The sequence below is a fragment of the Lampetra fluviatilis genome, chromosome 1 (assembly GCF_964198595.1).
Source record: "Lampetra fluviatilis chromosome 1, kcLamFluv1.1, whole genome shotgun sequence".
Lineage (NCBI taxonomy): Eukaryota > Metazoa > Chordata > Hyperoartia > Petromyzontiformes > Petromyzontidae > Lampetra > Lampetra fluviatilis.
Window position 1 is genome coordinate 2,870,972 of NC_136275.1, and position 27,521 is coordinate 2,898,492.

The following is a 27,521-nucleotide window of genomic DNA, read 5'->3' on the forward strand; positions in this document are numbered from 1 at the left end:
ACGAGGAAGGGATTTCAGGGATGTTTCTTTTACCTTCACCACCTAGATATGTCGTAAGTATTCATACTCTTAGGTTTTTTCGGTAAAGTCACGTAGGTAATTTTTTTTTTACTACTAAAAGTAATAATAAAAATAAAATAGAATAATAATATATTATTTTATTTTATAATAATATATTATTATTTTAGAATAGAAATAAAATAAAATAATAAAGATTGCTTTATTTTATTGATATTATTACTTTTAGTAATTTTTTTATTTTATTTTTTACCTACGTGACTTTACCGAAAAAACCTAAGGGTAAGTCGTAAGTGTTGATGATGTATTTAAATGCTACGAGTTAATTTGAATAATCTAAAACCATTGTGTCATGAGCTTTTTTTTTGTAATTTCAATGTTGCATGGCATGCCTCTGTTTAACTCCGACGCAACTTTTTGGGGAATTTCATTGTAATCTCCTTTCTTGAATGGCATCAAAGCGCCACAAAAAGACCTGCGATGAATGTTTTATGTGTGGTTGATTACATTATTCCTCTTAAAGCATTTTTTTATTTCTTCACTCAGATTGTAACTTGTCTTTCCTGATATCGCTTGGCTTTCAAATAAGCGTTCGTGTCAATGGCAGGACGTTGTGATAAGCAGTTCCGTACATCTCCCTCTGATCCTGAACATGAAATACGATACAAAGGGTGCTGCTTTCTAACCATAGCCACATAATAATACATATGCCTGAGTGGATAAATGAACATCCCATTGATCAGGACAGTCGAGTAATAGCTGTGTTTTGTCTCATCTGGAGTGCATTATCAGCTATGGGCTGGCTATTAATTCCTGGAACATTATTTGCAAACCGAGGCTGGTTTTGCTCTATTGTCATGACCCAATTCGATTGTAATATTTGGATGATAATTGTTTTTTTACCCTTCTATCTGGCAACAAAACTGATACCTTTTTTTATAAGGAGTCATGTTTGCATAGACCACAATACCTGCAGCCATAATGCAAACAAAAAACATAACTGATAATATATGCACTGTCCTTGAAGTTGATTGGTCCACACCCGAGACAGCTTTCCTTAGAGCCTAGTCTCACATGGGTTGGATCAGATGACGCCAAAAGGCGCACCTAAAAAAAGGTGTCAGTTTTGTTGCCAGATAGAAGGGTAAAAAAACAATTATCATATTTTTTACTGGCAAATGAGGTTCCAATGGTGTAATATTTGGCTTGGTGCTTTGTGGTGCTCTGTGACGTCACTTCCGTTGGACGCTCGGATTGGCCCAATGAGAGTACTACGTACGTGTGCGCGTACGTTTGCCCTTTGAACTTCTTTCACACCGCATGTCGCCAACCGTGCTAATCGGAGATAGGGCACCGAGAAAAGCGCATGCCAGAAGGGGCGTAGGGACGATCTCATTCAAATTCGCATTCACTCCATTGATTGCGAACGTTAAACAACAACAAAAAACGAAATTACACGGCAGAATTTTTTTTTACTCAACTGAAACTTAAATATACCTTGATGACTTCTTTCATTATTCATGTAAGCATTATTGTAATGAAAAGTGGTGGTGGGCCAGCAGGCTGCTCTGGTTGATCCACCCTGCTGCTAGCCCAGGCAACGGCAGTGCTGAATGCTGTCTGGGAGGGGGTCATGGTCCTTGTGAACATCGTGAGTTTAGATAACGTCTCAAGTGAAATCTTGGAAATGGCTGCAATAGCAAATTAGATTAGGCACTTCCCTTATTTCCTTTCAAACATGCCATGCATCATGCGCCGAAAATACAAATCTGTTGTTCATGGCACATCACGTTGGGTGGGGGCTGGAGGGGCATATGGCTGTCCCATGGAAACCATGCATTCGATAATTGTATTATTTTTGAATGTAGAAATATAGCAACTTAGTTTGTAAAAATGTCCCCCTTCTCACCCCCCACCCCCGGTTCTCCCCCCCCCTTCCCCTCTTCTGCCCTGTCCCCTGTGTTTTTTTTGTCCCATTCGTTGTCCTTCCCCCGACCCTTTTCCCACTCCCCATTTCAACGTTTTCATGCCCTCGCTTGTGGTCCCGCAACCTGGGTGGGCCAGTGAGCCCAATTCTCCCCCTTCACGAAGCCCCGCAGCGCCCAACCTCGGGCGTTCGTTCGCCCCGTGATAGCCGCTTTGTGTCGGGCTCGTGTTGAGTTGTAATTATAAATAAAAAAAAATGATTGAAACAAAAACGCGAGTTAATTTTTAGGTGGTGCACCTCATTCCTTGACCTTTACTTTAATTATCGATTTTTTTTTATCTTCTTGCGCCTTGTCCGCCCATGAATTTTTCCCTTTTAGCAAAAAAATATAAAATACAAAAATTGACCTCGCCGACGCCCCGCATTGCAAACCCGGTGTGCCCAGGTGCAAGACGAAGGCGTACGCGGACGGGCTGCCCGCCACCTCGGTGGTCATCGTGTTCCACAACGAGGCGTGGAGCACGCTGCTACGCACGCTGCACAGCGTCATCGGCCGCTCCCCGCGACACCTCCTCACGGAGATCGTGCTGGTGGACGACGCCAGCGAGAGAGGTGGGCCCGGCCCCCACCCCCCACCCCCCCCACAAATACCACCCCCACCCCCCATAACCCCCCCCCACTCCCCCACTCCACCCACCCCCCCCCACCCCCCAAAACCCCCAACCCCCCACACCCCCACACAACCCCCAACACCCCAAATACCACCACCCCCCCACCCCCCACTCCACCCACTCCCCCCACCCCACATAACCCCCACTCCCCCACACCCCCACACAACCCCCAACACCCCAAATACCACCCACCCCCACCCCCCATAACCCCCCCCACTCCCCCCCCCCACTCCACCCACCCCCCCACACCCCCCCAACCCCCCTCACCCCCCTCACCCCCCTCACCCCCCCCCCCCGCAACCGGCCTAGCCCCAAGGCTGGCGTGCCGCCCGCGTCACCGCCTCGTGTAGATGTTAACTATCTCGCCTGGTATACAGGAGGTTGTGGGTTCAATCACAACCCTGTCGATGCTTGTTGTATATTTGCAGTTCGCGTCTTTCTCTCTCTCCGCGTGGCCGTGTGGATTTTTCTCCAGGTCCTCCGGTGTTTTTCCCTCCACATTTAGAATCAACATTATGTGTTTATCCCACTTGATTAGTCACTTTGTTAAGCTATCGTTTGTGACCAGGTGGCTTCTGAAAAAGAGCCACATATCTCAGAATACCAACACAGATGAAGTCGTTTACCCCACACCTCCGATTAGCACGGTCGGCTAAGTACGGTGCAAAATAAGTTATACGTACGTACCTAAACGCTTGCTCAAACCCACAATTGGAGGGTTCCGAGTTCGTACGCTGTGTCAAGCGGTTGACTCTGCAAAAGGCTTCTCTGTCGTGTCGGTTTCCTCACGCGGGTACTAATTGTGCTTGAGCAACATTGCCACCCACAGTGAATATACAATGCCGACCGTTTCGCGGGCAGTCGACAAAACAGCGGGCGTTCGCGGAGAGAATATGATCCCTGCCAGGGTCCTATTTTCGTCGGCCGTGTTCTATCCAGTGCTCGATGCATGCCCTCTCCAGATCATGAGAGGGGCCACTGTCACAGTCCACCTGCACACGAGCTAATCTCATCACTCCGTCGCCACGGTTGTGGTCTCCTTTGGACATTACCATTCTTTTGGCAGCCTTTCTAACACCAGTCACGCGTAATTGCAACTATCCCTTAGCGATGTGTTCTGCTGAAAGCCTACATAGTTTTCCCGAGGAGTCGGTATGTTGTCTCTAGTTTGAGTCTGTTACATTATCCATGTGTTGCTTTTTGTCTCTCAGTGCAATACCCAGCATGCATCTCGACACACTACTTTGTGCGCTTTTCAGCTTTTGCTCCCATGTACTTTGTCAGAGTTCCATGTTTTGAATCCATAAGCACGTTTAAGTGTTTTTGCTTCAGTTGCTTTTCATGATTATACTTTGTTTCAGAAAGATGTTTCTAGTGCCACTGCGAATAGACTCACTGAGTGTGTTGCCCATTTCTTGGCTGTTTTTCACATGTATATTTTGTACCCTGTGTTTTGCTACGAACGGTATAATGGAATAGTGCCAAATAAGTGGCGAGCTAAAGAAAACATGGTGCAACTTTTTCTTAAACTACAAATTGCTTTTTTTCTACACTTTTACATTCACGCAGCCTGGCCCAAGAAACTCTTATCGTCACAAAATTCACGTAAAAAAATGGATATATGTGAAGAGTTATTAAAATATCAAGTGAAATATTGCATACATAGAACTCCTGTAACATAATTGGGAAAACATACTCTTTGGTTCTTTCGATAAAGTCACGCAGAATTTCGATTTAAAGCTTTCGTGACTGCAGGGATTCATCTTCTTGGTTTTTTCGGTAAAGTCACGTAGAAGGGAAGTAATAAAATAATAAAAATAAAACATAATAAAATGAAACAATTCTCACGACGTTTCGGCCACAACGCAAGCAGCCGTCCTCAGGTGAAGAATGACCTGAGGACGGCTGCTTGCGTTGTGGCCGAAACGTCGTGAGAATTGTATTTTATTATGTTTAATTTTTATTATTTTATTACTTCCCTTCTACGTGACTTTACCGAACAAACCAAGAAGAAAGTCACGCAGGTACAAAATAAATTAAATCACGACGTTTCGGGCGCAACACAAGGGCCCGTCGTGATTTAATTTATTTTGTACCCACGTGACTTTACCGAGAGAACCAAAGAGTATGGATTCCTGCAGTCACGAAAACTTCAAATCTAGATTAATAATTGGGAAAAGAATGAGCAAATGACTGACGCTCAACGCAAACATGATTTTAGATCTGACAATAAGCAATGTGATCATGAACGCACAAAGAAGGTACATCAATGATTGACCTCCACTGGTTTGTAGAGACGAGGGTTGGTGGATTGCGCATGTTGTGGTGCTCCCTTCCCATGGGGGGGGTCATGATGCCATTCCCTGGCCTTTCCAAAGCTTGTGAATTGATTATGTCATTTGAACTTGTATATTAATTCTATATTTGAAGCTTTCGTGACTGCAAGGATTCATATTCTTAGGTTTTTTCGGTAAAGTCACGTAGGTAAAACATTAAAATTAATAAAAGTAAAATAAAATAAAAATCACGACGTTTCGGAGGCAACACAAGCTTCCGTCTTCAGGTGGCTGTGACGGTTCCACCTGAAGACGGAAGCTTGTGTTGCCTCCGAAACGTCGTGATTTTTATTTGATTTTACTTTTATTAATTTTAATGTTTTACCTACGTGACTTTACCGAAAAAACCTAAGAATATGAACTTGTATACTTTATTTATTTAAGGGGCACCACGGTGATCAATGTTACTTCCTCGCCTGGTTCGATCCTGAGCCTGTCGCCTGTATACTTGGAGTTTGCGTGTTCTCCCCGTGGTCGCGTGGATTTTTTTTTTATCCGGGCCCTCCGGTTTGTCCCACCACATTTAGAAACATGCGGTTAGACTATTTAGATGATTTCGATGCTATAAAAGTACAAATGATAAGCCACCTTGTTGAGCTATCATTTGTGGTCGGGTCGCTTTTGAAAAATAATTTAATACCTCAGTGGGCTTTGTCTGGTAGGATGGGGATGGTTTAGTTGTTGTATTTGTTTGTGGTTGGGTGATTTGTTTAACCTTTCTTCTACTCTGCATTCATATCGTGTTTTTGTACCGTTTGTTGTTGTAACGTTCTTACCCCGTGCCCCGGCTGGACATCTGTGAAAAAATATCTTTATAGCTCATCGGATTCCTCCAGTATAAATACACATTCTGATTTTGATTCTGAAATATAGACTCCACCTGTTCGACGGGCCACACAGCAGGAGGTGAGAGCGGTGAGTCCGTGCGTGGCCCACCCCATTATTTTATTATTGACCACTTCCGTCCACGCCTCGTTCCCGCACCGCGCACTTGTCTCAGTCACAGTTTTGGTGAGCCCACAAGCTGCTAACCCCTAGTAGCCACAATGAGTAAAAAACAAACGTCGCTGGAGAGCTTCTTTGAAAAGGGGGAAAGACCCAATGATGAACCCCCCCCGGTCCGTGAAAAAATTGTCTTCCACGAACCGGTCCCTGGTGCCAACAAGGTTGGGGCCCGCTGCTGTGTGGGATAGAACGCCGACCCCAAGCGCGAATGGCTTTTCACCGGAAGCTCCGGTTTCCTCTCGCTTATCATCCACCGATTGGCCAATAACGCCTCAGGACATAGAGGACCACAGGAGTTGGGGGAGGACTGGGGGGGGGAGGAATTTGCCATCGGCTCACCGCCTGGCTGTGACCTTTCAGCTGTCTCTGGTTCCAACCTTGCACCCTCTAAGCCACTCTCTGCTGTCTCTCGACGAGAGTGAGCGACTACTGTGCACGGTACAAGTTGATTATTATTAATTCATAAATCGTGGCCCGAAGAGACGAGGATTGAACCGTAGAAAGGGCTTGAGAGAGAGAGAGATAGTCGTAAAAATGTTAAGGAATTCTCTGCGGATCTTTAGAGCAAAACAATCATATACCCAAGGAAATTAATCATTTTTGGTTGAGTAGGAGGAGGATTTTTCCAATGTCACATCTGAAGAGATAACCACCGCCTGTCACGGTTTGAAAATGAAAAGTAAGAAAAGTGAAAAGCCTTAGAACCCGATAGAGTAATTGTGGATATTATCAATGAAGTGGGAATGGTTGTTGAGAGAACTCGCGGACTTATTGCCTAAATGTTTATACAGAAATTAAATGCCTCAATCACGGAAGTATGCCTTGATAAATCTTCTATTTGAATAGGGAGACAACTGATTTGAGGAACTTTAGACCTCTTGGCCTCTTATCGCACACACATATATGTATACTGTACGCTTTGTTCACAAATGTCACAGAGAACCGAATGAAATGTGAATTCGTGTATGTTTATTCTACCGTTGACTGCGCACATAATATCAATCGGATTCTAGAAAAGACATATCCGTATCAATTCCAGTAAACCCCGGTCTAAGCACGTCTTACATAAGCACAGATCTACACTGGCAGGGGGGAGGAAAAGGGGCACCTTCTGATACAAAGCACGCCGGCCTTGCTCGCAAAGCGGTGTGTTCATACTCTTTGGTTCTTTCGGCAAAGTCACGTAGGTAGAAAAATAAAGCAAAATAAAAAAAACCACTGCACCAGTTATGCCCATTTTCTGTAGACTTCTTTGTGTCTCTCTGTCCCTGTCTCCCCGTATCCAATGTCGTTTTCCATCCTCCCTCCTTGCACCCTACCACTGGAATCAACCCCCCCCCCCCCCCCGTACATTGAGCAGTCCCCCTCCTTTAACCTCTTTTCTCTCAACCATGATTTGAAGCTTTCGTGACCGCAGAAATCCCATACTCTTTGGTTCTTTCGGTAAAGTCACGTAGGTAGAAATAGAACAAAATAAATCACGGCGTTTCGAACGCAACACAAGCGCCCGTCTTCAGGTGAAAATCGCGATAGCCGCGATGTCTGCTGCTGCGAGCAGCAACGATGTCTGCTGCCTTTTAAAATCCTTTATATTAAGTCCACTTGCTTGCGCGCTTACGACCGTGCAAATCTTTCGGTCGTTTTTTAACCCACTTCCCGTGATCCAATCGAGCTGACATTTTCCACACAGACTCGTTGTGCGTGACAATAAATTTTCGTGAAATTTTTTTTCCTAAATTTTACACTTTTTAGGAAAATAAAAATTATATTTAATTACCAATTGCTTAATGGTGGCAGGCAATCATCTGACCCATAGGTGGCAGCCATCTCAAGCCAGAGGACGAGAGGACTAGCCGCCATGCATATAAAGGAATTATAGTTAAAAACTTTGTTTTTACGGGTTAATTTTTTTTCCGTTCCTCTCTCAAAGCCTCACCCACCTCTTCACCATCGCCCATTGCTTTCCCCTTCCCTCCGCGCACCCCTCCACTCCCTCCCGTCCCTCCCCTGCTGCCCTCTGTTACGGCCACTCATTCCTCGGCCCTTGCACCGCCCCTTGCCATCAAGATCACGCGATGTTATTGTCACAAAGCGCCCTGAGCTCTACAGGCGCTCTATGAATGTAAAATAAGGAAAAGAGGGTTGATTCGTTAGAAACCGATGCAGTCATCCACGGGCTTTGACAAACCAGGGCTTAAATAAAATAATGTATGGAGGTGATCGACGCCCTTGACGAGGGAGCGTTGTCCCCACGATGGAGATGCACACTCTCCCAATGCTCGTTTTGAGTACGATTCATAATATGGGTCAGATCGCCTTATTTATAAATGTGTCGTAACCCTCCACCACCCGACACGGCCAAATAGTAAAAAATGTGTCACGTTTACAAAGGACAAATAGTTCACTACTTTAGCCTACCGGTGTGTTGAAGAGTGAATCAACATAATTTACTCGATCCAAGAGTAAGTAGGTACATTGATAAAGGCACAGCTCTTATAGCCTGGGTTATCACGAGTGCACAAAATGCATATATTGTTATCTCTATTGAACACTTCTGTCTGTTCCTACTGACCTGGTAAATTGTCGGTGAAGGTGTCTCGAACATCACACAGCGGCAGTGAGTCCCAGGCCGATGGACCGCTGAGTAGGTGAGTGGGTGGGTGAGTAGGTGAGTGAGTGGGTGAGTAGGTGAGTGGGTGGGTGAGTAGGTGAGTGAGTGAGTGGTGAGTTCCAGGTCCGATGGACTACTGAGTAGGTGAGTGGGTTGGTGAGTAGGTGAGTGAGTGGATGGTGAGTTCCAGGCTGATGGACTACTGGGTAGGTGCGTGGGTGGGTGAGTAGGTGAGTGAGTGGGTGAGTAGATGAGTGGGTGGGTGAGTAGGTGAGTGAGTGGGTGAGTAGGTGAGTGAGTGGGTGAGTAGATGAGTGGGTGGGTGAGTAGGTGAGTGGGTAGGTGAGTGAGTGGGTGGTGAGTTTTAGGCTGATGGGCTACTGAGTAGGTGAGTGGGTGGGTGAGTAGGTGAGTGAGTGGGTGGTGAGTTCCAGACTGATGGACGACTGAGTAGGTGAGTGGGTGAGTAGATGAGTGAGTGGGTGAGTAGATGAGTGGGTTGGTGAGTAGGTGAGTGGGTGGGTGAGTAGGTGAGTGAGTGGGTGAGTAGGTGAGTGAGTGGGTGAGTAGATGAGTGGGTGGGTGAGTAGGTGAGTGAGTGGGTAGCGAGCTCCAGGCCAATGGGCCGCTGACCGCAAATCCGCGAGGTCCAAATCTCGCTGTCCGAGTGTGCCGGCCAATCAGCGTGTCGCCACGTGCTGCTGAACGGAGATGGCGACGATAGACAACTGGGTGGTCGGGCGCACACACACACACCACGTGTCCATCAGATAGTGTGGAGCAGATTGATGTGGAGGCTCGCCAACTCAGACCTGCTATTACTTGACTGTTGTTGGCTGTTTTGCATTATGAATGCATGTTCGGGTGTCTGTTTACAGAGCGAAAATAAGTAATGTTGCAGCACGTGGTAGTAATGAAAGTTCTGGAGAGAGAAAAAAAACCCGCAAGGGATCGGTTGGCAGTGGTGTAGAAACAGTTTGCCTGCAAAACACTTCATCACCATTATCATCATTCACACTTTCCAATAACAGGAAATGAATACTGTATTAGGCTAAGCAAGCAGTGTAAATGGGTACACCACAGTTCGTTCTAGATTTGAAGTTTTCGTGACTGCAAGGATCCATACTCTTTGGTTCTTTCGTGTAAAGTCACGTGGGTATAAAATATGAAATAAATTAAATCACGACGTTTCGGGCGCAACACAAGCGTCCGTCATCAGGTGGGACAACCACAGCAAGAGACAATTGCTGATTGTCAATTGCTGATTGTCAATTGCTGATTGTCAATTGCTGATTGTCTATTCCTGTGGTTGTCCCACCTGATTTAATTTATTTTATATTTTATACCTACGTGACTTTACCGAAAGAACCAAAGAGTATATATAATTTACCAGTTCAGTAGTCACAGTTCAGTCGATCGGCAAGTCCACGTGTGGTGGGGCAAAGCACGGCTTCTCCCACCTCTTCCAAGACATGTGGCCGGCGTGGGAGTGTCTCTCTCATGGATGCCCTTCTTCCAGCAGTGGCATGAAGCATGAAATATCAGGGTCGCACCTTTTATCTTCTCTATCTTATATAAGGCTCACACTTTGCACGATGCGCATTTTAACCCAAAGGTGATGGTGGTGCAGTTGCCCATGACGACTCGTGCGTTCTAATAATTACAAGATGCGTTTTTTTGTGAAGGTTTTGCTTAAAAAAAAAATAATGAAAAAAACGTTGATTGTATTTGTGAGCATTTTCCATTGCTGCCATTCATGTAAAATATGTCACCATTTTCATCATGACACCGAGATTCGCATTATTGTCACACGGAGTGCCAAACGTCCATTCCTTCCATGGGGAAATTTGCTCATTGAATCCTGAGGGTGTGATGACAGCTGAGCGACTGACTGGCAATTGAAACAGCTCAGCAAAAAATGACTCTTACGTTGGCTCTGAAGGGTATTTTATTGGGCACTTTCACCGTTTTGTGGCTTAAATGATGGTTAAATGTCTTGAGCCACTTTAGATTGAACTGCCATTCCAGGCCGAGTATAAATATGTGATGACAATCCAGTTTTTGCCACAGCTTTGCGACCGTCTGAGGCTATAGTGTGCTGGAGGGTCAATTAAAAGGATGATTAGATCTCCTTTCATTATTTCTTGTTATGCGGAAATTGTTCCCGCTAGAAGCAATGGCTCATTATTCCCGCTTATTTGCTTGCGCACGTTTAATTTAAGCCTCGGATTCCTGACATTTTTAAAATTGACTCTGACCTTGTCCTTGACCTATGGGCTGGGGCACCATATCGTTTCAAGGCACCAATTGTTCTGATAAACTGTCGGCAGACCACATTTGTTGCAAATCTGACGAGAGGATTTTGTTTTTTTTCCCCTTCTCCGGCGTGCAATCTCAAAAGGCTGCGATGAAACTAAACGGTCGGTCTATTGCAATCGTGAAAGAGATTTTGGCGGGCAAGGGCGCCGCGCTGTAAAACACTCGTGCCTCACGGGCAGAAGGGCCTGGGTTTGATTCTCGACTCGGGCGCCGTTTTTTCTTGACGGAGTTGGTTTTTAAATCCTTTATATTAAGTTCACTTGCTTGCTTGCTTGCGCGCTTACGACCGTGCAAATCTTTCGGTTGTTTTTTAACCCACTTCCCGTGATCCAATCGAGCTGACATTTTGCACACAGACTCGTTGTGCGTGACAATTAATTTTCGTGAAAAAAAAATTAAATTTTTTTACACTTTTTAAGAATTTTTTTTTTAAATTTAATTACCAATTGCCTAATGGTGTCAGGCAATCATCTGACCCATAGGTGGCAGCCATCTCAAGCCAGAGGACGAGAGGACTCTAGCCACCACGCATATAAAGGATTTAGAGTGAAAAACTTTGTTTTTACGGGTTAATTTTTGTTCTCTCCCTGTTCTGCGTGGATTTTCACTCAGCTGTTCTGGGTATCCTTCCATGGCTAGAAAAACAAACAAACACACACACGTACAATATAACTAGTATTGGTCAAGCATCCCAGTGCTGAAAGTTTACCTGCAAATTACTCAATTGAGATTACACACAGCAGCAACAACACCAGAAAACCTGGGTCTCTGTGTGTCTATGTTGTGTGTCTCTCTCTCTGTGTCTATGTTGTGTGTCTCTCTCTCTCTGTGTCTATGTTGTGTCTCTCTCTCTGTGTCTCTGTGTGTGTCTCTCTCTCTCTGCTTGTGTGTGTGTCTCCGTGTCTGTGTTTTGTCTCTCTCTCAAATTTTGTTCTACATCGAAACGTCGTATTCTATTATTCAATTTATTTTCTTTCTACGTGACTGTACCGAAAGAACCAAAGAGTAACCCGAAAACCTGACAGGAGCCTCCTGAAAAAGAGCTTTGATACGCAGAGACGCTTGCCTATGGACGCAAGGATAAGAATAGAAGAAGAATACTTTGAAATTGTTTCATAGAATATAATGGACCTTTTGTTTTGCAATACGGTACCCTGATACATCTGTGTTCCAGTTGTAACACTAATTTTCAGGGCTCTCGAAAGCATTGCACATTATCTTTGACCATTGATGTTCCCTCAAGGGTTTTCTTTCAACCATGGGCACGAGGCATGCATTTGTGATGCAATAATACGTTGAGTTTTTAGCGACACAGTATATACATAGGACTATTATTATTCAAGCGAGCCGTCCATCGGGACGTTTGGCTGATTCCATGAATGAGTGGCTGCCACAGAAACCCAGGGACAACTTGCGCATACGAGGGGACAACGTTTAAAAACTCTGCACAGATGGATTCCAAGCTCTAGCTTTGCCGTAATCTCATCTTTCCTGGCTGGTTTGCGATCTTCACCAATGTTCGCTCCACCAATCCCTTGCCTCCAAAATGCCGGATCACAGGCACGCACCACCCACACCAAGCTCACCATTAAAGTGAAACAACCCTTCACTGAGTTGGCCCGTCAAGGGAATGGACCCGGGCAATGGACACGTCTAGGTCTGTCACTACTCCACGCCGCAACCAGGGGTCCGTCAATTCCAGTCGCTACGCAGAATCAGTCGTGAGCTCGACTTGGATAGGGCGACCCCTCCACCGTGAAAACCCCAAATTCCTGACTCGTAATGGGATCAGGCGTTATCAGTAGGGGGCACTAACCTCTCTGAAACAGAGTTAGACTTTTGTCCTTGCGCGATTCCAGCAGCTTATTGTGCTGTGTGCGGTCCAATGTCTTTAATGATACACGAGCAAAGACAGACAGATCCTATCTGCCCAGTTTCCATTAAAAAATATGAAAGGACTTCTTGAGAAAATATAAAAGGATATTTCCATTTGGTGGTATCCTGCATAAATAGCTTTCTTACTAAATTGTTTATCGTCACCATCACCCTGTGCCGTCCTCAAGAGGAGCAAGTTATGCGGCCGAATTAGTTACTTAAAAGTTATATTTTCTTGAAAGGTGTGAAGATTTTTAATCCGATTTGCTCGTTAATGTTTTTTTCTCCACTTGAGAACACTAGAACGAATTTCCGCATGAAAAGAAAATGTTGGTTGTTTGGCAACATCTGCTCGTAATTCAACTCGCTTCGTGTGCATCAGCAATAGGAATAAAAAGCAATGCATACATTTTTATTTGCTAGGAAAAACGTTAACAGATACTTTAAAAAATGTTTAATCAAATGTGCGCCAATATTTACGCGAAAAATCTGTGCGCTGCAATGTTTTCTTTTTGTCGTTATATCTGGTGCTTTAGTGAGTTGGTTTGATGTGAATACTCTCTTGAAAGGCCTCTCAATGTTGTGTCTTTGGGGTGGTTTGAGCTACTTCACCACCACACTGGTCAGTCTAATTTGATGTCACGGTGGCGAGATGTTGACTACCTCGCCTGATACGCATGAGGTCGTGGGTTCGATCCTGACCCTGATGATGCGTGTACATTTGGAATTTGAATGTTTTCCCTGTGGCCGTGTGGAATTTTCTCCGGGTCCTCCGATTTTTCCCATCACATTTAGAAACATTCGTTTAGAGTATTTGGCTGCTATACATTACCACGTGATAAGCCACTTCGTTGGGCTATCATGTGTGGCCAGGTCACTTCTGTAGCTGAGTGGGCCTTACCTGGTAAAATAAATAAAATAGTTTAGACAAGGTGGGGAGACGGGGCTAGGTGTTGTTCAGATATCACTCGTCACTGATGTTTGCCATCACCGGGAATTCAACTCAGGTGCTGGGATTCATAGCCTGTTGCAATAGCCCCTGACCACCACTATTACTGGATCCGAATTTTTCTAACCATAACCAATTGTCCTGTGTTTTGAGTAGGCAGGTGGTTTTGCACGGGAGAGACGTTCAACAGCCGTGCGTTGTATTTTTCCACTCGTCAAAGTGGAATATATAACATTGACCTCGTGTGTAGTCCTTGCCGGAGTATTTTACAGACGTTTAAGCCACTGAGCGTTTTAAAGTCACCGGGGAGGCCCCCTGATTGGACTGACTTGCTCAGCTGTTTATTTATTTTTTGGCCCCTCTCAATACCGTTAGTAACAAACCGTCAGAATGTAGAAGTGAAATCGTCAAGAACCACTTGGGCCGCAGAATGGAATGAGGCGTTCGCCTTTCCCCTCGTGCGTTCTTGCTTGGGCCGAGTGATGGATGGTGGCTGAGGGGGCTTGTCGGCCTGATAGGATGAGGGATGTGCAGAGCCACGCAGGAAAGCGAGCAGCTGCTCACTAAATCACAAAGAAAGTGACCTGGAAGAAGATGGATTTGTGTGGAGGCTTCGGGGCAGATGGAAAGTGGATGGTGCAGCAGGTTTTTAGAGGCAGATGGAAGGAGGGGTGCAAGGAGTCTCTTTGGTACCAGCAGTGCGGGTTTGAGTGCAAAAACAGAATTGTGCCAATGCTTTTCCCACAGTGGCTTATACAGGGTGACCCAAAAAAAACGGGCCCCGTGTACACTTTATGTGATATCTCCTTTATTTATTCACCGATTGCCCTTATTTTACAGGACATGGCAGAATCAACGACCGTGAGTACACCAAGACCCCAGTGGGAGCTGGGACAAAGAATACACTGTGTTAAATTTTACTACAAGACAGGCTCGTTTAAGAAAACCCAGGACAGTTTCATGCGTCAGTTCGAATGTGAAAAGGCTCCATCCAAAAGCAGAATTCAGAACTGGGTGGCCCACTTCGAGAAGTATGGGACCGTGGAGAACCTCAACGCTGCCAGTGAGAACCGTCCAAGCCACTCGGGACGTCCCAAGAAGCGAACAGCCGAGCTGGTCGAAAGTGTGAGAGAGTCTCTCCAGCAGAGTCCGAAACGCTCTGTGCGTAAGCGAAGTCAGTCCCTCGGTATGTCCCGTGAGACTTGCAGGAGAGTGCTGGTGAACGATATCAGGGCTTACCCATACAAAATACAGACGCTGCAGACCCTTACAGCCTCAGACAAGAAGCAGAGGAGCGCTATGGCAGTCAAGATGCTCGAGAAGATCGAGGAGACACCAAGTTTCCTTAACCTCCTTTGGACCTCAGATGAAGCCCACTTCCATCTTGACGGAAAGGCGAACTCCAAGACAAATGTCTTCTGGGGGTCCTCCAGACCCAATGAAGTAGCCACCAAGCCCTTGCACTCTCCTAAGTGCACGGTGTGGGCTGCAATCTCGGCCAGAGGCATCATCGGACCAATCTTCATCGAAGAATCTGGCGCAGCAGTGACAGTCACCAAGGAGCGGTATGTGGAGGTCCTCAAAACCTTCAAGAGTGAGCTCCAGACCCTCTACCCGTCGCTCATGAGCAAGTTCTGGTTCCAGCAAGACGGAGCAAGTTCTCACACCTCAAACCTGTCCCGAGATTGGCTGAAAGAGAACTTCGGAGGCCGAGTGATCAGTCTCAAGACTGATTTTGAGTGGGCACCCCATAGCCCGGACCTAAGCCCCCCAGATTTTTTTCTTTGGGGCTATCTTAAGGACAGAGTCTACGCAGGGAAACCCAGAACCATCACGGAACTCAAGGAAACCATCAGGGAGGAGATGAGAGCCATTACCAATTCAGTCTGTAAGAACGTCATGGACAACTTCGTGCTGCGCCTCAAGAAATGCACGGAGCTAAATGGAGGCCATCTAGAGCACATGCTGTAGAACGGAGAAAAAAAGGCCAAAGACCCTAGTGTTTTGATTTGATGTTTTGAATATAATAAACTAGTTATGACCAAAGTTTCATTTCATTCGGACAAAACACTAAGAAACGGGGCCTAATTAGAGTTGGGGCCCGTTTTTTTTGGGTCACCCTGTATAACACTAAATTGTCCCAGTTTTTGTTTTGTTATTATTTGCCGCGATGGCAAAAAAAGTTGGAACGTGACCAAACAAATACTGCTACTATTTCTCGTAAGGTTGCAAGCTCCCGAGTGCTTTTGTAATCGCCACCCTTTGACCTTACCTACCGCATGTTCATAAATCTTGTTGCAATTAAATATTCACGTGAATAATTGTTATTATATTTTGCGCTCAGTTTATTTAATTTTTTACAGCCGGCGAGATCGCTCGGGTTAAGTGTGCAAAATGGAATTAAGCCGTTTTTGCTTGCAAGCAATTTCACTGTTCACAGGCCATCTCGGGGTGACCACATCACACTGCCCTCGAGCTCTTCCTTGTTGCATAGCCCCCGCGGTTCGAGCCCAGTGGCCCGCCCTGGTTAATGCTGCACGTTATTGGCCCGCGGTACACACCGCCTGCTTCACGGCGAGCGTCAAACATCCCCTTGACGTCAATTCGGAAAAGCGTAGGCCATGCGTGCCAAAATGGTGGTCCAAATTTGCCGAGTGTGATAAATTGCACACACAAATGAATTAATTGGTAAATGCCGCATTGCAACACAGCCCCCCTGCTGGCAAACGAATGCCCACTTACAGGCCGGTGGTGCCTTGAGCTTGTGCCTCACAGGGAGGGCTGTGGCCGGGCGTTCCCTGCCGCCCAAAGCACCTCGAGAAGTCCTGCATGGGAGGCGCGGTATAAATATTAAGTGGCGACGATTGATAACGACGACGATGATGTGAACGTCTCTCACAGATTTCCTGAAGAAGCCGCTGGAGGACTACGTACGCAAGCTGGAGACGCCCGTGCGGCTCCTCCGCATGGAGCAGCGCTCGGGCCTCATCCGCGCCCGACTCAGGGGGGCGGCCGCCGCCCAGGGTCAGGTGATCACGTTTCTGGACGCGCACTGCGAGGCCACGACAGGCTGGCTGGAGCCCCTTTTGGCCAGGATCAAGGAGGACAGGTGAGAAGTGCGCCGCCACCGCCGGCGCAGCGGCCGCCCGCCGTTGTTCGCGCTCAAAAGGAGCCGGTGCTTTTAGGCCAAAGCCCTTCGCGTCCGTGCCACGAATTGGGTTTGTTCTTTTTTACACGCATGCGTACGCGTGTGGTGACACCGCAGCGGGGTGAAGCGACGGCACGTCGGGAGTGTTGTTGAAGTCCACATCGGAGCGTTTTGGCAGCCGGAGTAGTCTTGCATATGTTCTCGAATTGCACGTCATCTTTAATTCGTATTTTCCTGCTTCCTGTACACCTCTTGTCTTTTGTTCCATATTTTTTGGCAATGCCCATGTTCCAAATCCATTGATCATCGCGGAGAATATGCACCGATGAAACACTGTGTTAATATGCAATCTAAAGACATAATCATATAGACCAGGTGTATGTGCACGCTTTCACGACCAGTATTTAGATTCATAATTGGGTTTCTTGGTTAGGTCGTGGAAAAATGTGTCTAAACCCTCCTCCACCCGACACAGGTAATGACTCAAAGTGTCACGTGAATCTACGTATGGATGGATGTATGTATGTTTAACTTCTTTCGCACCATACATCGCCACCCGTGCTAATCGGAGGTGCAGAATCAAACGTGGCCAAATGATTTACCGCTTCAGCACCAACCACCGGTGTTGTCTTTGGAGATTACATGCAGCATCGTCAGCATCGTCAGGTTCACAGGGAGCTCGCGTACTCGAGCATCAAGGAAAATAAGTGGGCTCGGGCAGAACACATCGCTAGAAGAGACTAGCGACGGAGTGGGAGCCGAACGAGGAATGGTGCCCACTGCAGAGAGGGAGCGATGAAGTACCAATGAATTTTGCTCGATGGATCATTTGCATTGCGAGACCATGAAAGGATGGTGACGGCTCAAGGAAGACCTTCATTAGCAGTGGATAAATCATGGCTTATGATGATGACAACGACGGTTTTGGCGACAAATGTGTCAAGCTTTTGAATGTGAACCAGTGTGTGGAGGAGTGGCTTCATAAAATCATCGGCCATGGGTTAATTTACTCCCGTTATAGGCCAATACACCTGCTATGCAAGTGTGGAGTCTATGTTCACCTTTCATGAATTGTTAATATTTTTTGGAACGTTCTTCATTGCTGCGTCAAATCAATATTTAATTATTGTGCATTATATAAATTATAGTTTTTCCCTGTTACTAATTTGAAGCTTAGTTCTCTATATATTCATTATGATATTCGGAAGCCACTTGAGCTATGCGTTTTAAAATCAAGATTGAAAACTCATTTGTTGAAAACTGCTTTTTGTGTGTTTAGTTTGCTGTCCTTCCCCCGCACCTCCGATTAGCACGGTTGGCTACGTACGTTGCGAATGAAGTTCAACATACCTACACACATATTCGCTATGCGTACACACACACACGCAGTGTATAAAGCGCTTGGCTGCAACATCCATTCAATGCAAGCAGCTGGTGGCAGCCACCGTGATGATGTTTGACGCGCGGAGAGCTCTTAACGTCCCGCGTGCAACCCGGCTGACACGGAACGCTGTGAATTGACAGGAGGGCAGTGGTCTGTCCCGTCATCGACGTCATCAGTGACGAGACATTTGAGTATCTGACCGGATCTGACATGACGTACGGTGGCTTCAACTGGAAACTCAACTTCCGCTGGTACCCGGTGCCCCAGCGAGAGATGGACCGGCGAAAGGGCGACCGGACGCTGCCGGTGAGGTGAGTGCCTGGGGGGGTCGCTCATCGGTCGCAGTCTTAGCTGTCGCAAGGAGAATGCGGTGATGTGGCGCTGATGGCCTCCATTGCACTGAAGAGTATACTCAAAGTACATTTTGGTTTTTATTTTTGCATGCAATATGTGTCGCGTTTGATATGCAAAGGTGCTGAGTGAAAGCGTATTCAAATGTAACGTGTGTCACGCGTGTACGCCGGTGCACCACCGCGTGGCTGGTGTTTGCGCGATTGTGGCCTTGACTTGCAACCGGACCAGTTGCGAGCTGAAATCCTGGTTGAGGGTTGACTCGGCCCATCATCCATCTGGGATAGGTAAATATGCGAGACGTCAACAGTGGGCGACCTATGAAGAGATGGGCTTGCAATGTTGTATAATAATAATAATTATTATTTATCCAGGAATAGTCACACTGAGTCCAAGGATTCTTTTGCAGGACGGTCCTGCATTGGGCATTTTTATTTTAAAATGTTTTCGACCAAGAGACGAGTGTTCATGCAAATAGGAGGAAACCGGAGCACCCGGAGAAAACCCACGCGTGCAAGGGAGCAACGCTCTATCCCCAATAGATGGCGATGAGTCCAATTGCTGTACCCAGCCAGGCTACGGCAATTGGAAGCCCACAGGAAAGGGAGTTTCGCGACGTTTTGTGCAATCCGCCAACCCTCGCCGCTACCTCCACCACCATCCCGGCTCGCGAGAAAATTGCCACCGCCGGATCTTTATGGCCACCAGTGGAGATGAGCACCCTCGGACGCTTTTACGGGCAGGGCCAGGCGCTCTCGACGTTGTTTCGCCTGTCGCGCCGACCGGCAGACTCGCGATGTCTCCCTGCTTTCATTCGAACAAACAACGCTGCTGCCCGTCAAGAGGATGGCAGCGCACGTAGGACCGCGATGAGCGGATACCCGCGCGTTCTCGGGGCGAAGCGCACACGCAGCGATCCTAGCCCCCCCCCCCCCCCCCCTTCTTAGCGTAACGCGTAAAACACCGACGGCGCTCGGTTATTTTTGTCGCGTCGTCAAAGACGGCGCCTCGTCGTTTGTTGTTTTAACGGCGTGCGACCCAGCGGCATCAGCATGACCGCATTGTAAATGAGACGTTGAATCTCGGCAACGAGTCGTACGTTTTGTGGGGGGGGGGTGGGGGGGGGTGGGGGGGGGTGGGGGGAAAACGCTGTAAATAAATAAGCAGCGCGGCGCAACGTAACGTAGTTTTGTGCTCGGGCAGACGTGACCTGCCGCCCATGGTTCGTTGCGGTGAGATATTAGTGTTTAAATATTTACATGTTCTGTCGGAAAAAATTGAAGGGGCATGAAAATATGTTCGTGATTTGCACGGCGTTGCCTCGTTGCCTGTGCGGCGGAGGCGATGCGTGATTGTGGATGAGGGTGACGGAACAGAAATACGACAGGTGACAGTTGAATTGGGATCGCCGTGTGATGTGGCAACTTTGACTCGAGTGTCAAATCAAAACACCCCTTCACCGGATAGACTCTCTCTACATCGGGATGACTTAAAACATATTGGTATTTTTTGGGGAACTGTAACATATTTATCCACTTTTTATACGATATTACTTTTTCTAGCAATGCGTTTAAAGAATAAAATAATCAAGTGTTTTTCTTTTAACGCCGCCTGCAATATTTTTTCATTGGTATGCTCTATCGTCAATCACGTCCTTTGACTTCCAGTAGAGGAGATACGTTTAACTACCGTTTCTGCAAAATAATGAAAATGTAAAATATTTACAAATTAATTGAAATCGTGACACGGTGGACGCGTTCTGCACTCGTAGATGTGAGAGCGATTTCGATGTTGGAATGCCGTCATTAAAGCAACATCGCGCACTCAACAAAAAGAGTCGCCAAGTACATTGGGGCCTTTCTGCTTTAGTCGTTGGAGTTTGTTCGAATTGCTTCGTAATTAGTTCAAGGTGATCGCTGTAGCTATCTTCGCGGGGGACATGGGGTTAGTTGGAAAATTCCATGGGGGGTTACCGCCGCCGCCACTTTGAATGTGTAGGTTATCCGTGACCGAGCCACCCCGTGAAATTTCACGGCTCGTTAATCGATATAGAGTTGGCTTACAAGTATTATTATTATTAACGAGACGTTGTATATCAACCTGGATTTTATAACATGTTCATCAGTTTCTAAGAGAATTTCGCAAAATATATTGCTTTATTTATATGTAATGTAAGTACTTTGCGGTGGTTAACGTGGGAATTTATCTTGTAATTTTAAACAGTTATATATTCCTGGGAAGCATATATTTAAAATGTGGATTAAATGAATGATGATTTTTTATTAATCCCCTGCTGAACTTATCATGCCTCTGGCTACCCGTGCTTGGTTAAGCTAATGATCCATTCACAAGCTGCCCAGCAGGACAACGTGTCTCCTGTGTTCACACACACGTGGGTTAGTTGTCCAGTACATAGCGGAAACATCTTATTGGTGATCTCACGGTTACTATTTATGCAGGGACATAAACGCGTGTAGATTTCAATTGCCAGGTTACATATCCATAAACTTGTGGACTGAAATGTCCCTTGTCACAAAGAAGTACTGTGCCGTGCTCCTGTCTGTCGGTGGTTCTGGAGCCTGCGGTGTAAATTCCACATTCTCTCGGCAAGACCAGCCTCTCTACGGAGACAACCACAGATGACTTCCCCACCGAGCAATACAAATTTCGTGCTCTCGGAGGAATGACGGACAGAGAGTCACATCTCCAAGCTGAGACCTCGAGTCCCGAACGCCTTCGCCAGTGTTCTCCACTGCAAGGCCCGTGGGGCTACTGGCTGGCCCTGGTGGCCTTTAGTGCGGCTCCCATGAATACACACCGCGTGAAACACACCACCCTTGCAGGCGGTGGTGTTGGCGGCCCTCGCAGAGGCCAGTGGCTGGCCCTGGTGGCCTTTAGCGCGGAACCCCATGAATACACACCGCGTGAAACACACCACCCTTGCAGGCGGTGGTGTTGGCGGCCCTCGCAGAGGCCACTGGCTGGTCCTGGTGGCCTTGAGCGCGGAACCCCATGAATACACACCGCGTGAAACACACCACCCTTGCAGGCGGTGGTGTTGGCGGCCCTCGCAGAGGCCACTGGCTGGCCCTGGTGGCCTTTAGCGCGGAACCCCATGAATACACACCGCGTGAAACACACCAGCCTTGCAGGCGGCGGTGTTGGCGGCCCTCGCACTGACGATGTCCTATCGCCGAAAGTGCCGCCACGCTTTTTGGCGCTTCCGTTTGCCACGCGGGATTTACGTACGGGAATTGCGTAAATTTCCGCGACAATTGTACGAATGAAACCGTGAATTTACCATTGCTTCTCACACGCGGATAACGCGTGGAAAGTCCTCCGTGTCCCGTAGTTGTGTTTTGAGCAGCTGTGTGTGTGTTTGCTGTTGGTGTCGTTGTGTTTGCGCTTGCGGTTGCGTTTTGCACGGTTGGTGTTTTCGTGTGCGGTTGCGTTTGCGCCCTTTTTTTGTGTGATTGTGGTTTCGATTGGTTTATGATTGTGGCTGTTTGAGCACTCGCTGCGGCGTGTGGGTGTCTGTGCACGTGTCTGCGGTTGTTTGCTGTGTGTGGCCGTGGTTGTGTTGCCACGTTTTGTTGTGCACGCATACATGTACGTAGCCCACTTTGATAACACTGGTCAACAAAAAAAAATACATTTTTTTCTGGCCTGGACTTTTGCAGCTGTTTTAGACTAATTTCAGGGTGCTGATTCCAAATCTGATCTCAGATTTGCTCTATCACATCTCATTTTATGCTATCGGCATACCCCATTTCATTGATTTTACCCGAAATTAACTCTGTCACTTATGATTGCAAGTTGTTGCGAGTCAATGACTGCTTTAGTGTTAAAATATGGTGCTGTATTTTTAGGATAGTGTGTTTATAATATCATTTTATGTAGATATCCACATTTATTTAATATTTTTCTTCTGCAGTTTTTATTGAAAATGCAATATTTGATATCTCAAAAACCTGATGTGATAGACAAAAACTGATGCCAGATTTGGAATCAGCACCCCAAATTACCTTACAAACCGTTGGAATACCTTGTGCCAGAAAAAGTGTGTTGACCAATGTAATTAATAGGAGGGGCGGGGGAAAGACGACAAATTAAACACACGAAAATGGACTTTAACTAAAATCCTTCAGATGTTAAATTACTGTACTCATTGGTTTTTTTCTTTCGGTAAAGCCACGTATGTAGAAATAAAATACAATCTTACTAAATAAAATGCAATTAAAATCACGACGTTTCGAAGCACAACGCACACAGAGAACGGTAAACTGCACGGAGGCAAACAACAACAAGGTACAAGGGAGCAGAGATACCTCGTATCTGTTCTACGTTGGTATGTTCAGCCCAGAAGTTGAACGCGAAATTTAGCAGTCTTTTGAAGTACGTGGTCAACCAGGTTAGTGTCTGACTGTGTTGTTGGCCGACTGGTTTTGCATCACGTGATGTTTCTAAGGTTTGTTGAGTTCTCGTCTCCCATCTTCTTCTTCTTGTTGTTGTTGTTTTCCTCCGTGCAGTTTACCGTTCTCTGTGTGGGCTGTGTGCTTGGTGTCCCCCTGTGTGTGTCCCCTTGCTGTGTGTCTTGCCCCATTTCCACCTGATGACGATCGCTTGTGTTGCGTTCGAAACGTCGTGATTGTAATTTTATTTAGTTAAATATTTTATTTCTACATACGTGACTTTACCGAATAAAACCAATTTGTACAGTAATTTCTGCAGTCACGAAAGCTTCAATCCTATGTTATATTAAATCTGGTTCAATGCCACAGTACATCCAACCTGCCAAATTTGAGTACCTTAGTTGAGTCATGAGCCATCATTCTGTCATTTAAGCTAATCCTTGTATTTAGGTAAATATAAGTGAAATACCGCGGAACACTTGTGAATATACGGTAATGTTATTCAGTAAAGGTAATTGTCCATTACAAATGTACCATTTTAAGCTTAGCGGCATGATAGATTAATGCGGATGTGTTAGTTATAGGCCATATCATGGGTCGGCAACCTGCGGCTCCGAAGCTGCATGCAGTTCACCAAGGAGCGGCTTTGTGATGTTCTTTGAGGATCGCTGTCTCGTATCCACCACGTGCATTGCGGCGCTTGAAATATCGAGGTCTTCTTCTTTGGATCTTTCGGTAAAGTCACGTAGATCGGTTCAAAGAAAATAAGAAAAAAAACGACGACGTTTCGATCGCAACCCAAAGCGGTCGTCGTCAGAAAAAGGGCCGCTTGTGTTGGCATCAAAACGTCGTATTTTTTTGTTTGTTATTTTCTTTGAACCTATCTACGTGACTTTACCGAAAGACCCACACAATATGAATTCCTGCAGTCACGAAAGCTTTAAGTCAAGATTTATTGAGGTCTTTATTTTTTTTGACCGAATTCAAACAAAATGGCTCTTTTCGTTATTGTGTTTGCCAACCCCTGGCTTAGATGTTTTAGTCTTACAGTATTTGTCGTGATTGTCTATATTACAAGGACGTACGGTGAGGTAAAGATGTATTTTATCGTGTGCACTCGAGAGGTATACAATAATCAAGGGATATCATTTCCAGTTAGTTTACAATACTGGACTTACGTTCTGTTAATGTCCGTTCGGGAAGGCGTCTCCGTTAAACATACAGTTACAAAGTTTTACCAAACTGTGGAATATTTGTGTTTTTGGTGTTCAGGACTACTGCAGAGGCACTTACTGCAGCTAGATAATCCATACTTGTCAACCCATACAGTTTACACGTTTTCTTGTCCAGGGAAATTGAGTAAAAAAACAATTTGACTGTTTGTGTTTCTCTCTTGTGATGGAACATTGTAGGACGAACGTTGAGATGTATAATGGGAACGGGGTGACCAATAGGGTCTGAGTTGGTCTGTAATAAGGTAGTGCACTGATAAGGGGTCGACAGGTATGGTAGTCTGACATTGGTCTCCATCCAGAAAGGCTGAAAAAGAAATAAATACGAATGCCAAAAGTGAAATCCCAGAACTAGGCAATCAGCTGTACTTACACAACCCTTCATTTTGCAACAAACTGACTGGTGACAATGTGTAGTGTGCATTAATCTGCACCCAGTACATTGCAGACAGCTTTTATGTTACAATAATTTAATATTTTCTGCAACCTGCACTTGCAGATTTACACTTACTTGAAACTCCTGAGGTTCTGTGCACGAGTGCAGCTAAGTGCTTGTGACAGATATATACAAAAATAACTTGGTCAGATGTTTGCGTGTAGAAATGTTGCAGGCGCATGCAACGTTGTGCACAATACGTAGTAGATGATTCTAGATTTGAAGCTTTCGTGACTGCAAGTATTCATATTCTTAGGTTTTTTTCGGTAAAGTCACGTAGGTAAAAAATTAAAATTAATAAAAGTAAAATAAAAAAAAAGACGGAAGCTTGTGTTGCCTCCGAAACGTCGTGATTTTAATTTTACTTTTATTAATTTAAGAATACGTTGTAGATGGACAGCGAGTAGCATGGGAAGACACGAATGTACAATCCAAAGTTATTTTGGTGTGAGATTATTATTTTAAACAATTTTCGGCCAGTTTTGAGTGTACCAGAATGCGCGAACCACAGTCACAATGTCGCGAGGTCACTTCTTGATCAGGGGGCCAACTCAGCTCATCATCCTTCTCCGGGGGTATATAAAATTGGCTACCATATTGTCAGAATGTAGCAGAAGTTGCCATTTGGAATGGTTGGTGCCCTGCCATGGTGGTGTCTAATTGCCTCTATTGGATCAGGACCGCCACAGGAGAGATGAGTGCAATTGAAATGTTGCTGTGAAGAGGTGCCCGAACTTAATATTTTACCTTCAACGTCAAACTGCGGGAATACGTTTAAAGAAAACACACCCCCGACGTGGTGACTATCGGTCAACATTTCTAATTTTACTCCGATAAATGTAAATATTCAATTGCAATCCGTGCACGAGAATCTACCGCTCTTAGTGTGCACTTTGATTTTGTTGACACTGTGATTCTCACCGAAGGAATCCATGAATACAGATGAGGTTTGGCATTTGCCATACACTCCGTAGTGCAGTTGCGAACACCGGCCTGTTAAACATAAACATGCGAGGGATGTTCCACAGGGCTCCGCTTTGAAGCGTTTATTTCAAAGCAGAGTTCTTCGGCATGTTTAGCCGTGTATTGGATTTCTTTGCTTTACTGTCATTCGAGCAGACTTGCCGAGAAAAAAAACGCCCAAAAAATTATTTCGCAATGAAACGGCTGGTGATCTTGCGTTAAGTTGAATCGCATACATCCACACCCATTGACATCAATAAAGAAAGCTATGAATGAATCAATTTATTTTGACAGGTGACCTTTTTTTAACATTCACGAGGGAGGAGGGTAGCTTTGTTATAAACATATGTGACTTATCTGTGCGGACAGGGGCTGTGTCGGAAATGTCTGGGTAAGAAACCCGTGGGAGTATAATAATTAACTGTGGTTCGTGTGGTTGGTGTAGATAAAGTGGCTCTCATTCAAGTCCCTCATGTGCAGCATTCTAATTATAGTGCTCACAGGAATCCGCGCTGGTGTGTTGCTGACGAGAACCGCTATCGTTAGCCGCTTGCGAGGGAGGTCTCGTTTTTCTGGCCATCAGTAAACAGCTTGCCTTGTTCGCACACACACACAGACAAAGATCCCCCGTATTGCCTCAACGGACTGTTGGGGCAAGTGCTATTAGCCAGCCACCTATTAAGGCCGGCAACGGCACACAATAGTGGGTGGGTGGCCAGCACCGCGCCTGACCGCCTTTGTCTCCCCAGTGACGGTTAAGATAATCGTCACTGGTGTTGACCATGAGCGGGAATCGAACTCGAGTCGTAGCGCAGCGTGTGAACCACTACACTACCCCCACACCCAAAGATCCCCCGTATAGCCTTAACAGACTGTAGGGGCAAGTGCTGTTAGCAAGCACCTATGAAGGCCAGAACGGCACACGAGGGGATAGGTGGCCAACACCACGCACGGCCGCCTTTGTCTCCCTCGTGGCGATGTTTTTACGCACCGTATCAGGTACTCATTTGAGGCTGAGTCGACCTAGGGAAGGCCCAGAACCGGTTCAGATAATAGTCAGTCATGTTGGCCAGGTTCTTAGCGCAGCGTGCTAACCGCTACACCGCCGCTCCCCACACACAGGCACACATGCACATGCCATCAGACCTAAGCTCGGTGAAGAATGGTTAAAAATCGGTTCGGCCGTTTACACGCATCAACAAAGCTCATTAGCATATAGCCGATAAGGGCCTGTGGAGTTGTAGTTGGCGCGTGTGTGTGTGTGAGAGAGATGGAAATGTTACAGCAACAGCCATTAATATTTCGATTTAAAGCTTTCGTGACTGCAGGGATTCATCTTCTTGGTTCTTTCGGTAAAGTCACGTAGAAGGGAAGTAATAAAATAATAAAAATAAAACATAATAAAACATTATGTTTTATTTTTATTATTTTATTACTTCCCTTCTACGTGACTGTACCGAAAGAACCAAGAAGAGCCATTAATATTATTTGTTGTAGACATGTTGACAGTTACACGATGCGAATAAACGAGTAATTTGTTTGATTTTAATGATGTGCATTGCGGGTTTTCACACTAGGGTAAATATTCTCGTGAGGATGATTTCGGTAGTTGTTGCTTTCAAGGTCACGAAGATTTCTTCGTTCACGCTGGGTTATTTTTAAAATGAAAGTCTTCAACGATGAAAACTTTTCCACGTGCAAAAATCTGTTCATCGGTGTGCTAATTTGAATGGCACTCAAAGTAAGTACACACCCACATAAAAAAAAACTACCAAACAATGAAAGATGTATATTTTCCACACAACGAATATCATACACCATGTAAACGAAGCAACCATGGCGAGTTTGCCGGTTATTAGAATTCCACGAATACGCCGTAAACTT

At 45.8% G+C, this 27,521-nt stretch overlaps 1 protein-coding gene across 1 annotated transcript in view; it reads left to right on the top strand.

The window, feature by feature from the left end:
- The window catches only part of LOC144951291 (polypeptide N-acetylgalactosaminyltransferase 13-like), an 89,941-nt gene that overhangs the window by 37,505 nt on the left and 24,915 nt on the right, over positions 1-27,521 (top strand). Inside the window, exons 4-6 of the mRNA XM_078881527.1 lie at positions 2,391-2,557; positions 16,613-16,820; positions 18,384-18,554. Coding sequence (XP_078737653.1) covers positions 2,391-2,557; positions 16,613-16,820; positions 18,384-18,554 — 546 coding nt within the window. The remainder of the gene's footprint in view (positions 1-2,390; positions 2,558-16,612; positions 16,821-18,383; positions 18,555-27,521) is intronic.